This window comes from Hordeum vulgare, chromosome 5H, assembly GCF_904849725.1.
Source record: "Hordeum vulgare subsp. vulgare chromosome 5H, MorexV3_pseudomolecules_assembly, whole genome shotgun sequence".
NCBI classification, from domain to species: Eukaryota; Viridiplantae; Streptophyta; class Magnoliopsida; order Poales; family Poaceae; genus Hordeum; species Hordeum vulgare.
The window spans coordinates 408077740-408093467 of record NC_058522.1 but is presented as its reverse complement, the minus strand read 5'-3'; the positions used below and the strand labels follow the sequence as shown (position 1 = coordinate 408093467).

The 15728-nt window shown below is 49.7% G+C and overlaps 1 protein-coding gene across 1 annotated transcript; it reads right to left on the bottom strand.

Moving 5' to 3' along the window:
* Window positions 1–11835: 11835 nt before the first annotated feature.
* Window positions 11836–13611, bottom strand: LOC123395344 (ethylene-responsive transcription factor RAP2-13). Its single transcript, XM_045090341.1, has one exon. It carries the CDS (start codon window positions 13094–13096, stop codon window positions 12245–12247), a length of 852 nt encoding a protein of 283 aa, XP_044946276.1. The 5' UTR covers window positions 13097–13611; the 3' UTR covers window positions 11836–12244.
* Between the last annotated feature and the right edge of the window lie 2117 nt (window positions 13612–15728).

Genomic DNA, 15728 nt, shown 5'->3' with positions numbered 1-15728 from the left:
ATGTTACCCGTGATGCCCGAAACACTTCCGGTGTCCGAAACCATCCGTCCTATATATCAATCTTTACCTCCGGACCATTCCGGAGCTCCTCGTGATGTCCGGGATCTCATCCGGGACTCCGAACAACTTTCGGTAACCTCGTATAACAATTCCCTATAACCCTAGCGTCACCGAACCTTAAGTGTGTAGACCCTACGGGTTCGGGAGACAGGCAGACATGACCGAGACACCTCTCTGGCCAATAACCATCAACGAGGTCTGGATACCCATGGTGGATCCCACTTGCTCCACGATGATCTCATCGGATGAACCACGATGTCAAGGATTCAATCAATCCCGTATACGATTCCCTTTGTCTATCGGTATAGAACTTGCCCGAGATTCGATCGTCGGTATACCTATACCTTGTTCAATCTCGTTACCGGTAAGTCTCTTTACTCGTTCTGTAGCACGTCATCGTGTGACCAACTCCTTAGTCACATTGAGCTCATGATGATGTTCTACCGAGTGGGCCCAGAGATACCTCTCCGTCACACGGAGTGACAAATCCCGATCTCGATTCGTACCAACCCAACAGACACTTTCAGAGATACCCGTAGTGCACCTTTATAGTCACCCAGTTACGTTGTGACGTTTGATACACCCAAAGCACTCCTACGGTATCCGGGAGTTGCACATATTCAGATCCGTGTGTACTTTACAAATATCTATTACTCCACTCTGGACATGGTCCTGGATGGAGTTGTAGCGGCGTTTGATGTGCTTCGTCTTTCGGTGAAACCTGGGCTCCTTGGCTATGGCAATGGCCCCAGTGTTATCATAGAAGAGTGTCATTGGACCCGACGCGCTTGGAACCACTCCAAGGTCGGTGATGAGCTCCTTCATCCAAATTCCTTCATGAGCTGCTTCTGAAGCAGTTATGTACTCCGCTTCACATGTAGATGCTGCCACGACTTCTTGCTTGTTGCTGCACCAGCTCACTACCCCACCATTCAACACATATACATATCCGGTCTATGACTTAGAGTCATCCGGATCTGTGTCGAAGCTAGCGTCGACGTAAGCCTTTACGACGAGCTCTTCGTCACCTCCATAAACGAGAAACATTTCCTTAGTCCTTTTCAGGTACTTAAGGATATTCTTAACCGATGTACAGTGTTCCATACCGAGATCACTTTGGTACCTCCCCACCAAACTTATGGCAAGGTTTATATCAGGTCTGATACACAGCATGGCATACATAAGAGAGCCCACGGCTGAAGCGTAGGGGACAGAACTCATCTTCTCTCTTTCTGCTGCCGTGGTCGGCGACTGAGTCTTACTCAATCTCATACCTTGCAAAACTAGCAAGAACCCTTTCCTTGAGTTTTCCATATTGAACTTCTTCAATATCTTGTCAAGGTATGTACTTTGCGAAAGACCTATGAGGCGTCTTGATCTATCTCTATAGATCTTGATGCCTAATATGTATGCAGCTTCTCCAAGGTCCTTCATTGGAAAACTCTTGTTCAAATAAGCCTTTATGCTCTCCAACATTTCTGTACTGTTCCCCATCAATAATATATCATCCACATACAGTATGAGGAAAGCTACAGAGCTCCCACTCACTTTCTTGTACAGACAGGCTTCTCCGTAAACCTGTATGAACCCAAACGCTTTAATCACCTCATTAAAGCGAATGCTCCAACTCTGAGATGCTTGCACCAGCCCATAGATGGAGCGCTGGAGCTTGCACACTTTCTTAGCACCCTTAGGGTCGACAAAACCTTCTGGTTCCATCATATACAACTCTTCCTTAAGGTTCCCGTTAAGGAACGCTGTTTTGACGTCCATTTGCCAAATTTCATAATCATAAAAGGCGGCAATTGCTAACATGATTCGAACTGATTTCAGCTTTGCTACGGGAGAGAAAGTCTCTTCGTAGTCAACTCCTTGAATTTTTCGAAAACCCTTTACGACAAGTCGAGCTTTGTAAACGGTTACATTACCGTTTGCATCAGTCTTCTTCTTGAAGATCCATTTATTTTCTATGGCTCGCCGGTCATCGGGGAAGTCCACCAAAGTCCATACTTTGTTCTCATACATGGATCCTATCTCGGATTTCATAGCTTCAAGCCATTTGTTGGAATCCGGGCCCGCCATCGCTTCTTCATAGTTCGAAGGTTCACCGTTGTCTAACAACATGATTTCCATCACAGGGTTGCCGTACCACTCTGGTGCGGAGCGTGCCCTTGTGGACCTTCACGGTTCAGTAGGAACTTGATCCGACGCTTCATGATCATCATCATTAACTTCCTCTTCAGTTGGTGTAGGCGCCACAGGAACAACTTCCCGTGTTGCGCTACTATCCTGTTCGAGAGGGGGTGTAATTACCTCATCAAGTTCTACCTTCCTCCCACTTACTTCTTTCGAGAGAAACTCTTTCTCTAGAAAGGATCCGTTCTTGGCAACAAAGGTTTTACCTTCGGATCTAAGATAGAAGGTATACCCAATAGTTTCCTTAGGATATCCTATGAATACGCATTTCTCCGCTTTGGGTTCGAGCTTTTCTGGTTGAATTTTCTTCACATAAGCATCGCAGCACCAAACTTTAAGAAACGACAACTTAGGTTTCTTGCCAAACCATAGTTCATACGGTGTCGTCTCAACGGATTTAGACGGTGCCCTATTTAAAGTGAATGCTGCAGTTTCTAATGTGTATCCCCAAAATGATAGCGGTAGGTCGGTAAGAGACATCATAGATCGTACCATATCTAATAAAGTGTGATTACGACGTTCAGACACTCCGTTGCGTTGTGGTGTGCCAGGCGGCGTCAGTTGTGAAACGATTCCACACTTCCTTAGGTGTGTGCCAAACTCGTGACTCAAATATTCTCCTCCACGATCAGATCGTAGACACTTGATTTTTCTGTCACGTTGATTCTCGACCTCACTCTGAAATTCCTTGAACTTTTCAAATGTCTCAGATTTGTGCTTCATCAAGTAGATATACCCATACCTACTCAATTCATCGGTGAGAGTGAGAACATAACGATAGCCACCGCGAGCTTCAACGTTCATTGGACCACACAAATCAGTATGTATTATTTCCAATAAGTCGGTTGCTCTCTCCATTATTCCTGAGAATGGAGTCTTAGTCATCTTGCCCATGAGGCACGGTTCGCATGTGTCAAATGATTCAAAGTCAAGAGACTCTAATAGTCCATCAGTATGGAGCTTCTTCATGGGCTTCACGCCGATATGACCAAGGCGGCAGTGCCACAAGTATGTGGGACTATCATTATCAACTTTACATCTTTTGGTACTCACACTATGAATATGTGTAACATCACGATCGAGATTCATCAAGAATAAACCATTCACCAGCGGAGCATGACCATAAAACATAGCACTCATATAAATAGAACAACCATTATTCTCTGACTTAAATGAGTAGCCGTCTCGCATTAAGCAAGACCCTGATACAATGTTCATGCTTAAAGCTGGTACTAAATAAAAATTATTAAGGTTTAAGACTAATCCCGATGGTAGATGTAGAGGTAGCGTGCCGACGGCGATCACATCGACCTTTGAACCATTCCCGACGCGCATCGTCACCTCGTCCTTGGCCAGTCTCCGCTTATTCCGCAGTTCCTGCTTTGAGTTGCAAATGTGAGCAACAGCACCGGTATCAAATACCCACGAGCTACTACGAGCGCTGGTAAGGTACACATCAATAACATGTATATCACATATACCTTTAACGTTGCCAGCATTCTTGTCTGCTAAGTATTTGGGGCAGTTCCGCTTCCAGTGACCCTTTCCCTTGCAATAGAAGCACTCAGTCTCAGGCTTGGGTCCATTCTTTTTCTTCTTCCCGGCATCTGGCTTACCGGGCGCGGCAACAGCTTTGCCGTCTTTCTTGAAGTTCTTCTTACCCTTGCCTTTCTTGAAACTAGTGCTCTTGTTGACCATCAACACTTGATGCTCTTTCTTGATTTCTACTTCTGCAGACTTGAGCATCGAGTACAACTCAGGAATGGTCTTCTCCATCCCTTGCATGTTGTAGTTAAGCACAAAGCCTTTGTAGCTTGGTGGGAGGGACTGGAGGATTCTGTCAATTATAGCATCATCCGGAAGTTCGACTCCAAGTGAAGTCAGACGACTGTGTAACCCAGACATTTTGAGTATGTGCTCACTCACAGAACTGTTTTCCTCCATATTACAGCTAAAGAACTTGTCGGAGACTTCTTATCTCTCGACACGGGCCTGAGCTTGAAAAACTAGCTTCAGCTCCTGGAACATCTCATATGCTCCGTGTTGCTCAAAACGCCTTTGGAGCCCCGTTTCTAAACTGTATAACATGCCACACCTAACCAGAGAGTAGTCATCACTCTGCGTTTGCCAGACGTTCAGAATGTCCTGGGCTGCTGCGGGAGCGGGAGGGTCACCTAGCGGCGCATCAAGGACATAAGCCTTTTTAGCTGCTTCAAGGATGAGCCTCAAGTTGCGAACCCAGTCCGCATAGTTGCTACCATCATCTTTCAGCTTGTTTTTCTCTAGGAATGCGTTGAAATTGAGGTTGACGTTGGCCATCTACAATATTTATAAAGACAACTTTTAGACTAAGTTCATGATAATTAAGTTCATTTAATCAAATTAAGTATGAACTCCCACTTAAATCGACATCCCTCTAGTCATCTAAGTGATACATGATCCATGTTGACTAACCCGTGTCCGATCATCACGTGAGACGGACTAGTCACTATGGTGAGCAACTTCATGGTGATCGTATTCAACCATACGACTCATGTTCGACCTTTCGGTCTCTTGTATTCGAGGTCATGTCTGTACATGCTAAGCTCGTCGAGTCAACCTAGGTGTTTCGCGTGTGTAAATCTGGCTTACACCCGTTGTATGTGAACGTTAGAATCTATCACACCCGATCATCACGTGGTGCTTCGAGACAACGAACCTTCGCAACGGTGCACACTTAGGGGAATACGTTCTTGAAATTTTAAGAGGGATCATCTTATTATGCTACTGTCGTTCTAAGCAATAAGATGAAAAACATGATAAACATCACAATGCAATTATATAGTGACATGATATGGCCATTATCATCTTTGCCCTTTCGATCTCCATCTTGAGGCATCGCATGATCATCATCGTCACCGGCGTGACACCATGATCTCCATCATCGTGTCTCCGTGAAGTCGTCGCACCAACTACTACTATCACTACTACTATAGCTAACCGTTAGCAATGAAGTAAAAGTAGTAAGCACATGGCGTTGCATCTCATACAATAAATTAAGACAACTCCTATGGCTCCTGCCGGTTGTCATACTTATCGACATGCAAGTCGTGAAACCTATTACAATAACATGATCATCCCATACATCATACATGCAACATCACAACTTTGGCCATATCACATCACATGTCAAACCCTGCAAAAACAAGTTAGACGTCCTCTAATTGTTGTTGCAAGTTTTATGTGGCTGATTTGGGTTTCTAGCAAGAACGCCTTCTTACCTACGTGACAGCCACAACGATGATATGCCAAAGCTATTTACCCTTCATAAGGACCCTTTTCATCAAATCCAATCCGACTAGAGTAGGAGAGACAGACACCCGCTAGCCACCTTTATGCACGGTGTGCATGTCTGTCGGTGGAACCAGTCTCACGTAAGCGTACGTGTAAAGTCGGTCCGGGCCGCTTCATCCCACAATACCGCCGGAAAAGAATAAGACTAGTAGCGCAAGCAAATTGACAAATCATCGCCCACAACCTTTGTGTTCTACTCGTGCATAGAATCTACGCATAGAAAACCTGGCTCGGATGCCACTGTTGGGTAACGTAGCATAAATTCAAAAAATTTCCTACGCATATTCAGATATTCCTATGGAGATACCAGCAACGAGAGAGGGGTAAGAGCATCTTCATACCTTTGAAGATCGCTAAGAGGAAGCATTGCTAGAACGCGGTTGATGGAGTCGTACTCTCAGTGATTCCGATCTAGTGTCGAACTACGGCATCTCCGCGTTCAACACACGTGCAGCCCGGTGACGTCTCCCGCACCTTGATCCAGCAAGGAGGAGAGAGAGGTTGGGGAAGAACTCCAGCAGCACGACGGCGTGGTGTCGATGGAGAGACGATGTCTCTCGGCAGGGCTTCGCCAAGCACCGGCAGAGAGGAGGAGGAAGAAGGGCAGGGTTGCGCCGAGAGAGAGGGAAAAGTCTATCTCCCAATGGCCAAAAGTGCCCGGTATATATAGGGGAAGGGAGGGGCTGCGCCCCCTTGAGGGTTTCCCCCTCCTGGGGGGGCGGCAGCCCTAGATGGGGGCTGGTGCGGCGGCCAAGGAGGGATGAGGGGTGTGGCGCACCCCTCGTGGGCCTTAGGCCCACGTGGCTTAGGGTTTGCCCCCCCTTTTCTCTCCCCTGCGCATTGGGCTGAGTGGGGAGGCGCAACAGCCCGCCTAGGGGCTGGTTCCCTCCCCCACTTGGCCCATCTTACCTCCCCGGGTCGTTGCCCCCCTTCGGTGGACCCCCAGGGCCACCTCCGGTGGTCCCGGTGGTCCCGGTATGTTACCGGTGATGCCCGAAACACTTCCGGTGTCCGAAACCATCCGTCCTATATATCAATCTTTACCTCCGGACCATTACGGAGCTCCTCGTGACGTCCGGGATCTCATACGGGACTCCGAACAACTTTCGGTAACCTCGTATAACAATTCCCTATAACCCTAGCGTCACTGAACCTTAAGTGTGTAGACCCTACGGGTTCGGGAGACACGCAGACATGACCGAGACACCTCTCTGGCCAATAACCATCAGCGGGGTCTGGATACCCATGGTGGCTCCCACTTGCTCCACGATGATCTCATCGGATGAACCACGATGTCAAGGATTCAATCAATCCCGTATGCGATTCCCTTTGTCTGTCGGTATAGAACTTGCCCGAGATTCGATCGTCGGTATACCTATACCTTGTTCAATCTCGTTACCAGTAAGTCTCTTTACTCGTTCCATAGCACGTCATCGTGTGACTAACTCCTTAGTCACATTGAGCTCATGATGATGTTCTACCGAGTGGGCCCAGAGATACCTCTCCGTCACACGGAGTGACAAATCCCGATCTCGATTCGTACCAACGCAACAGACACTTTCAGAGATACCCGTAGTGCACCTTTATAGTCACCCAGTTACGTTGTGAAGTTTGATACACCCAAAGCACTCCTACGGTATCCGGGAGGTGCACAATCTCACGGTCAAAGGAAAAGACAGTTGACATTAGAAAAGCTTTAGCATACGAACAATACGATCTAGTGCTATGCTTAGGATTGGGTCTTGTCCATCACATCATTCTCCAATGATGTGATCCCGTCATCAATGACATCTAATGCCCATGATCAGGAAACCATGATCATCTATTGACTAACGAGCTAGCTAACTAGAGGCTTGCTAGGGACACATTGTGATCTATTTATTCACACATGTATTACTGTTTCCTGTTAATACAATTATAGCATGAACAATAGACGATTATCATGAACAAGGAAATATGATAATAACCATTTTATTATTGCCTCTAGGGCATATTTCCAACAGTAGGGTGGCGGGCTTGTCTTGGGTGCCATGAATCTGGTATGGTCGTTCCATGATTTTGTCCCATGGAGTTGGTCCATCCGATGTCCAGGATTTGTACTACGGAATCCAGCATTCATTGTTGTGTCGTCGGCATCACCATTATGGTGGCGGCGTTTATTCTTATTTTTCCTTGGATTGTCGTTTCCACCCCGAACTTCAGAGGTTCTGGGGTCATCCGCATTATGGCTGCGCCGAGCTGGCAAATTATCTTCACACGTGCATTGTTCTCGGCATGTCCTGGCCTAGCTTTCTCGCAAGCCATTCGCCCCGGATGTTGTGCCGAAAAGAAGCTATTGCTTCGGCATCTGGACAGTCTACAATTTGATTCTTCTTGGTGAGGAACCGGTTCCAGAATTCTCTAGCTAATTCCCCCGCCTTCTGGACGACGTTGCTTAGGTCGGATGAATCTGATGGCCGAACATATGTTCCTTGAAAATTAGATGGGAAAGCCTCCTCGAGGTCTTCCCAGCATCCAATGGAATCTTCAGGTAGGTTGTTTAGCCAATGTCGTGTCGATCCTTTGCGTTTTAGCAGGAAGTATTTTATGGCGTGGAGATCATCTCCTCTAGCCAGATGAATGTGGAGAAGGAAATCCTCTATCCACACGGCGGGTTCTGTTGTCCCATCATACTGTTCAATTTTTATGGGTTTAAACCTTTCGGGAACTGGTGCTGCATGACCTCGTCCGTGAAACACGGTGTGTGAGCAGCTCCTCTGATCCAGGCTATGCTGTGTTGGAGATCGGCTCTGGGTTGAGCCTGGTGGGTTTCCCAGCGTGTGCTCTTGTAAGCGACCCGAGGTGGTTCGCCATCCCATCAAGTGGGAGCGTACCTCCTGGATCCGTAGATGGACATGTTGCGACCTGATTTGACGTATCGTGGGTCGGGTATGTCCCCATGATGCATATGCTCTTTTGCCTTTTTGGCGCAGAGGTTCGGGTCTATACTCGTTTTCTCTCGTCGTTTTGTCGCGCCCTCGAGGTGGGCGATCAAGCTCATCATAGTGGGTGCATCGGGGGGACACGTGTTCTCGGGCCTCATCGTCGAACTGCGGGAGCAGTCGTAGGCACGGGTATGTTTTCTTTTGGTCCGGCCAATGTGTGTCGTATCCTTCTTCGGCCACTAGGATTTAGGTCCACCTATTATTGATGGTATCTTGTTCATCTTGGAGCTGTTGTTGCTTTGCTTTTAAGCTCTAGGCGGTGGCTATAAGCTGCTGCCGAAATTTCTCCTCGCCTTCAGGGTCTTCGTGAATTACGAATTCTTCGGCTTCAAGGCCATCTAGGTCGACGGGGGGGGGGGGAGGTAATCATTGTCATCGTCTGAATTGTTGCGGTCCTCCGGATCGTCATTGGCCGGTTCCTCTAGTTGGTGCTCGGGAGCCTCGGGGTTGCTGTGTCCGTTAGGGGTCATGTTCTCCCTTGTGGCTTGTGCGGAGCCCCTTTCCTTGTTTTCCTTGGAGCGCTTACGTGTATTTCGGTGTTTTGAGGGCTCTTTCGCAGGCTTATCACCATTTTGCTTGGGTGTGACGTTATCTGTGTTGTGAGGCGTGTCTACCATGTAAACGTCGTAGGTAGATATTGCGGTCAATTGCCCGCTGTTTATGGGGGTGGGGTAGTAGACCTCCTCGTCCATATCCTCGAGCTCTTCGGAGGCATAGTCCAATGAAGCACGAGGAGCAGCGCCGTCGTGGTGTGCGTGGAGTGCAGCCAGGAGGCCCTCCGCAACCCCCGCCTGTCGTCAGCGACGAGGACCAGGAGGATGAGGCCGCCTACCAGGCGGCGCTCGCAGCTGTCCTCCGCAACAGCGAGGAGGAAGCGCGGCGCACGGCCAATGAGGCGGCGGCATACCAGCAGCAGCTCGCGAAGGCCATCGCGCTATCGGCCGCCGACGACTCCGTCATGCCACCTCCGCCGAAGCCTGAGCCCACGGAGCCGCGGGAGGTCTACCAGTGGATCGGCGTCGTCCACGACTTTGTCACTGCGCCGCCCATCTGGCTGGGCGCGACACCGCAGCACAAGCAAGCCTACCTCGAGCACTGGAGGGCGCAGCACCTGCGGGCGAAGCGCGCCAAAGGCCTTCTCCTGATGGAGCTGGAGAAGGAGGCGAAGGAGGAACGACGGGAGCCGGAGGCGGAGGAGCGTGCCCTTGCTGTTGCGCTCCCACCGCCACCAGCACAGCCCGCGTCGGCGAGACAGACGACGGGGACGCAGGCAGGTGCGCTCTGGAAAACGGCGTTCCCCTAGGTCGACCCTGCGCCTACGCTGGTCGACCTCACCGGCCCTGATGACGATGACGCCTAGGGTTGCCCTCGTAGTTTTAGAATCTTTTTTATGTTTAATAATGTAATATGGACGCGTAGACTCTCGTCGGCCTTCGTGTCCGACTTCTAGTGTTTAATTATGTACTTATATATATTTTTCGCACGCCGGTAAAAATGAATCCGGTCAGCGTTGGGCGTATGCACCGACCCATTTGCAAAAACGGATGTTCGTGTCCGTCTGACCGATCCAAAAGGACAAAAGACGGACAAAATCGTCGTCCGTTTGAATCTACCGGTTCGAGTTGCCCTTATGTATCAGTTTGACGCTGGTTGGCCACATGCGGTGATTGATTTATGTCGATTCGAGATCGCTAGCTCTAATGTGTGAAAGGAAAAAAGGACAACAAACGGTACAGCGTATCATACCACAGACTCAAACATTGAAAGTAGAGATCCGATCACCAACAAGAAGTTGACGGGTAGGAGTACAATGAAGGGAAAAGAGAGATGTGCCGAATGTGTGAGAGCAGCGAGGGAGGCCAGGAGAAATTAGGCCCACGCAAATCGTGATAGGCGGGGCCCACCGACAGGGAGAGGCGGCAATGTACGGCAGCACGCTCGCTTTTGTCCAGATGGGTTGGTGTGCCTTCCTTTTTGCATTTACAACGAGCAAGATGGAATGCAACACGAATGGACAGGATAGGAAAGGAGCGTGTCCCTGTGCATTCGAGTGCCAGTTACCATATGCCAAAGCAAAGCAACGCCAGATATCCATCCACTCCACTCCACTCCACACGGTGGTGGTGGTGGTGGTGATCCGCCCACTGCTACTCTACCCTGCTGTTTCGGGGCTTCCTGTTTCTCCTTTTGACCGTGGACGAGGCAGGCAGGCGTGCACAGGGCGGACGAGACTGGGCAGTGCCGCTGGCCCCACCATCTCAGACGATTCTTTTCTTCTCCTCCGCCGGAGGTGTGGTGGGTCCGCCGGAGCCATGTCACATCGGCTGTGCGTTTCGCGCGGACGCGGAGCCGACGCGGATTCGCCGTCAATTTCCGGCGGGAAATAGTATTCACTTTGGCGCCCTAGTTTCAACCACCACAACTCTTCTGTTCTGCTCCTAGTACTTTTCTCCACCCGCCGTTTTCCAAAACACTCACGATCAGCTGTTGCTTCTAGTACGCGCGGATGCACTGGGAGAAACCGCGACCAATTTTACTAATATATGTACTACAAATCTCTCTGGTATTTTGCACTGATCTATTGTTGGTGTACAGGTAAACTGGTCAAAATTAAGCACTGCGGGCCTGCGGGGTGGTATCCGTGGGCATTTCTGGAACGCGCGAGCAATCGCCACGAAAACGATGCATCATCAGTTCGGCATGGCAACTATGCAACGGACCTCCGGTAGGTGACAAAGCGTGATCACGTCGTCGTCGGACCCGTCTGCTTCGGGGAGCGTGAAATTTGCCTACAAATACTACTAAAAATATCGCCTCGCGAAGCTTCCTGCCTGCCAGCCAGCTAATGTCCAGCCCGGCGCCATCCGTTCGACCTACTCCTACTCCATTGTTAGAAAATATCGGAATAATAGCCCACGATGTGGATGTGCTCCCTTTTTTCCTTTTTGCTTCTTCTTCCTTGACTGAAAATGAAGTGAGATGGTTTCCCAAGCAACCGTGATCGAGCACACAAGACGTGACCACGACCACGGATACAAGTTTGGTCGCCAGGCGTTCAAGCCCAACCTGAGTTTCTCGACCAGAAACTATAAACTACAAGTACAACTCTTATTTTCCATTGTAAGCCTGAAAACACAGTATGTATTGCTCAGAATTAGCGTCACGTTCACCACAACAAATTCCATTTCACAGACTGATATTTCAAGAAATTTACTAGAGAAAAACGATGACTTCGATGGAATTTACAGAACAAGAAGGAACATTTAACAACAAAATAATATTCCACATTACACGATTTTTTGATGAGCTGATTTTACATGACAAGTCTCCCACTGTTACAATCTGCAGAGCAGCGGAAGGAACAGCACCTAGCTAGAACAATGGACAGACTTCACCGGCCGGAGTCACTGACCAGTGACCGACCACCGGAGACGCCGGGCACAAAAACGCCGGCTTATAGTCATCCGGGAGGGACTAACCAAACCCTACCACAAAGAGAACGAATCATAGGTCTACACAATGAACAAGGATTAGAGACTTAGAGCTAATCCGCTAAAGGCCGGCGCAGAATGTCTAAAATGCCATCTGCATCGCGGCGACCCATTAACCTAGCATCATGACACGCTAAAAGACGGTACTGGTAGTAGTAGCTGACGAAGATGAACTGGGTGCTAATTGGTGGCGAGGAGCGAGTCCCAGTCGATCTCATAGGACGGGTACTTGGTGAGGGCGAAGCCGGCTGCCTCGTCCCATGGTGCCTCGCTGAAGTCGAGCTGCTGCATCTCAGGAACCTCTGCTGCGGTGGTGGTGGGTGATGGTGACGACTCGGCGGACTCGAGCGAGGACGACGCCTCGTCGGAGGACGGCGAGGAGCAGTTGCTGGTGGGGGTGGACGACGTGGCTGCGGCGGTGGACGCGGAGACGGAGGCGGACTTCTTGGCGTTCTTGGAAGCGGTGATGTTCTGGCAGAGGGTCTGGAGCTTGGCGTCAACAGAGGCATGGAGCGGGCCGCGGGAGGCGGCGTTGTCGGGGAAGTTGAGGCGCGCTGCGTCGCCACGGAGGCGGTAGGCGGCCTGGTCGTAGGCGAGAGCCGCCTCCTCGGCGGTGTCGAAGGTGCCGAGCCAGAGGCGGGTGCGGTTGCGGGGGAGGCGGATCTCCGCCACCCACTTGCCCCAGTGGCGCTGCCGAACGCCGCGGTAGAGCTTCTGCGGCCGCGGCGGTGTGGCCGCTGCCGCCGAAGCGGGCTTCATGGGCTGGGGCCGCGGGCCGAGGTGGCCCGGCTGGCCGGTCTGGCGCTGGAGGTGGAGGCGTGCCTGGATGTAGTGCATCTGGGCCGGGCTGAGCTCGGTCTGGGCCTGTGCCTGCACCCCGTACGGGTAACCACTGTAGGCGGCGTGGGGGAAGGAGAATGGCGAGGTGGGACTAGGATGGGAGTGGAGCGGAGGGGGGGCAGAGGCCTCTCGGATAAAAGGCTCGAGTGCTCTCACCAGATCCTCCCCGGACAGATCTATAGCTGCAGCCATCTAGGGATTTTTTTTGGTGTTTTTTTGTTTTGTTTTCTTGGAAAGATGAACAAGAAAGAAAGCTGCCTGGTTTCCAAACCAAAACCTAGAACAGGCAGAGAAAAATCAACAACGGCCACAGCAAAAAGAGATGGCGTTGGTGGTAGATCTAGACACGACGAGCAAGGAGGTGTGGAAAAAGAACCTCGCCTGGCCGATTACTACAACTAAAACAGAAGAAAAAAAGAGCAGATCTGGAGCCCGGGATCTAAAACGTCCTGGAGACCTCACTGTCTGCTGGGTGAACAAGGGGACGAACAGGGGAGGGAGGAAGAGGGGTTGAGACTCAGAGAACCTTACCTTGGCGACGCAAGAACTCGCTCGGATCTATGCTTACCTCGCTCGAACTCACGTGAGTGTTTGTGGTTGCTGGGATTGGGGCTTTTTCGGTGGCTGGTGGCTGTGGAATGCGTGTGTGTGTGTGTGGACGAAGGTGGGAGTGGGCGAAATGGAGGCGGGGAGGAGGACTGGAGGGCCAAGCAGCTCCTTTATAGCGCGGGCGGCCCCTGGGCTGGGCAGCCCACGACTTGATGGCCATAGTTTATCTTTATCCTCTCCCGAATAATAATTTGCACCTTTTCCGTCCTCTCGCGGTTGTTTAGGGCTGTGATTAGTGGTTTGCTTCGCTCCCACTCCTCCCCCTCTGCGCGACTGTCATGTGGGACAGCGGGCAGAGGCACAGGCATTAAATGCTCGATCGGATGTGGTGTGGGTGAACCGCGTCGAGCAGCGCGCGCGAGTTCCGCCACTGGGAGGGCGCCGGGTGTCCTGCGCACCGACACGTGTGCGGGTGAGGAACCGGGTGTCGCCGGTGTCGCCGCCGTGGCGAGGCGCTGTTTGGTGTTTCCTGGTGTCTGCTGGTCGACGCCGATCAGCTTCGCCGGTGCCGCGAATATTCCGCAGGAATCGCTGCCTCAGCCGCTGCAAGTGGCAAACGGCTCGCGCGGAGGTTGCGCGGTCGCTCGGAGGTAACGGTTATTTCTTTTCCTTTTTCTTTTTGAACGCGGCGAGGCGACGGTTATTTCTGGTCATTAGAATTTTCCTAATTTGGTTCATGCTTTTCGTGAACTGCTTTATAGCAACTCCAACAGATCAATCCGTACAAAAGCATACCGTTTAAGAAAAGTTTGGGCCGAAAAATCTCTCCAATAGATCCATAAACATGAAACAAATTTACATTATCTTATAAATTTGCCCCCGACTTTTCTCAGGTTTAGGGAAAGTTTTCCTTCGCCTAAACTATTGGCATCCTAAAGATCACCTAACACTTTCGCGTGTAATCGCAACACCCGCCCCTTGTCATCGCCCCAGCGAAATGTTGTCCCCATCAAATCACCCCTCCTCACCACACCGTCTTTCACGAGCAGCCCCTCCACCGCCTCGTGTCGTCCTTGTGGGAGGACGTCACACATATCACTACTTGGCGGGGCGTAGGTCATTATCTAGTTTTGTTCAATGAAAAATAAAAGAAAAATAGAATTATGAAAAGGAGTGTCATGACCTCCTCCCGAGAAGGGGCTCGAATGTTTGCGCTTTTTATGTGAGTCTGTGGATCAATAGCTGACACGTACAGTCGACGATGAAATACCGAGAATACATCATATGTCCTAGTATTACATCCTAGATCCACTGCTTTTACACTACACATATGCTTAGCTTATGGGCTAGCTTAGTATACAATCATGCAACAGAGAAAATATTCTAGTATTATGGCATCCATTCACTGAGTGTCAAGAATTGAGTATAGTGTCGTAACCCTACTTCATATCTACCCTTCCACACGATAAGTTGGTAACATGATACATTGCAACCACAAGGGTCAATACAGTAAATGTGTCGGCAAGCTTCATTAGAATTGGCATTACGGAATAAACATGCATTTTGGTGAAAGGTTGGTTCCATTCTGCGCGGAATAGCTTTTCCCTTGTTTTTGTAATAGTCGTCTACTCCAAAGCTCGAGAGTGTCCCAATTATTATCATCTTGGGGTCTACGAATCATAACAAGTAATAGGTGCATACAAATTGTAAGATAGGATCTAAAACTCACTTATATTCATGAAAACATAATATGTTCAAATTTGAAATCATGGCACTCGGGCCCTACTGAGAAGCTTTAAGCATAGCAAAGTCATAGCAACCTTAATCTCAGAACATAGTGGATACTAGGGATCAAGCCCTAACAAATTGACTTGATTACGTGAGGAATCTCATCCCACTACTAGGAAGGGCTTATAGATGAACTCAAATTACTGATGGATGTGATATATCATCCACCACAACTAATTTGGAAAAGGAGCTGGCCATTGCTATTGGAGAAGCACTAGCGGGCAGAAATATGTGCTCGTCATAGGTAGACTATTCCAAATTTGGCAGCGTGATGAAACCTAATAGTGAAGGGCACTCACTCATGCCCTCTGGTGCTTATTAAGTCAATAGTGCAATGGCACACAAATATTTTGCCTATCACGGCTAAATTGTGGTATGCATCAACAACAAATACACAGGAGGTCGATAGCATGCACGTGATTGGAAGTGCACGTTAGGGCTACTACTCTTACGAGTGGCGGGCAGTATCATGCGAGCGTGACACGTA

Coding starts and splice junctions, on each gene's coding strand:
- LOC123395344 (XM_045090341.1), bottom strand. CDS start 13,096: ATGGCTGCAGCTATAGATCTGTCCGGGGAGGATCTGGTGAGAGCACTC.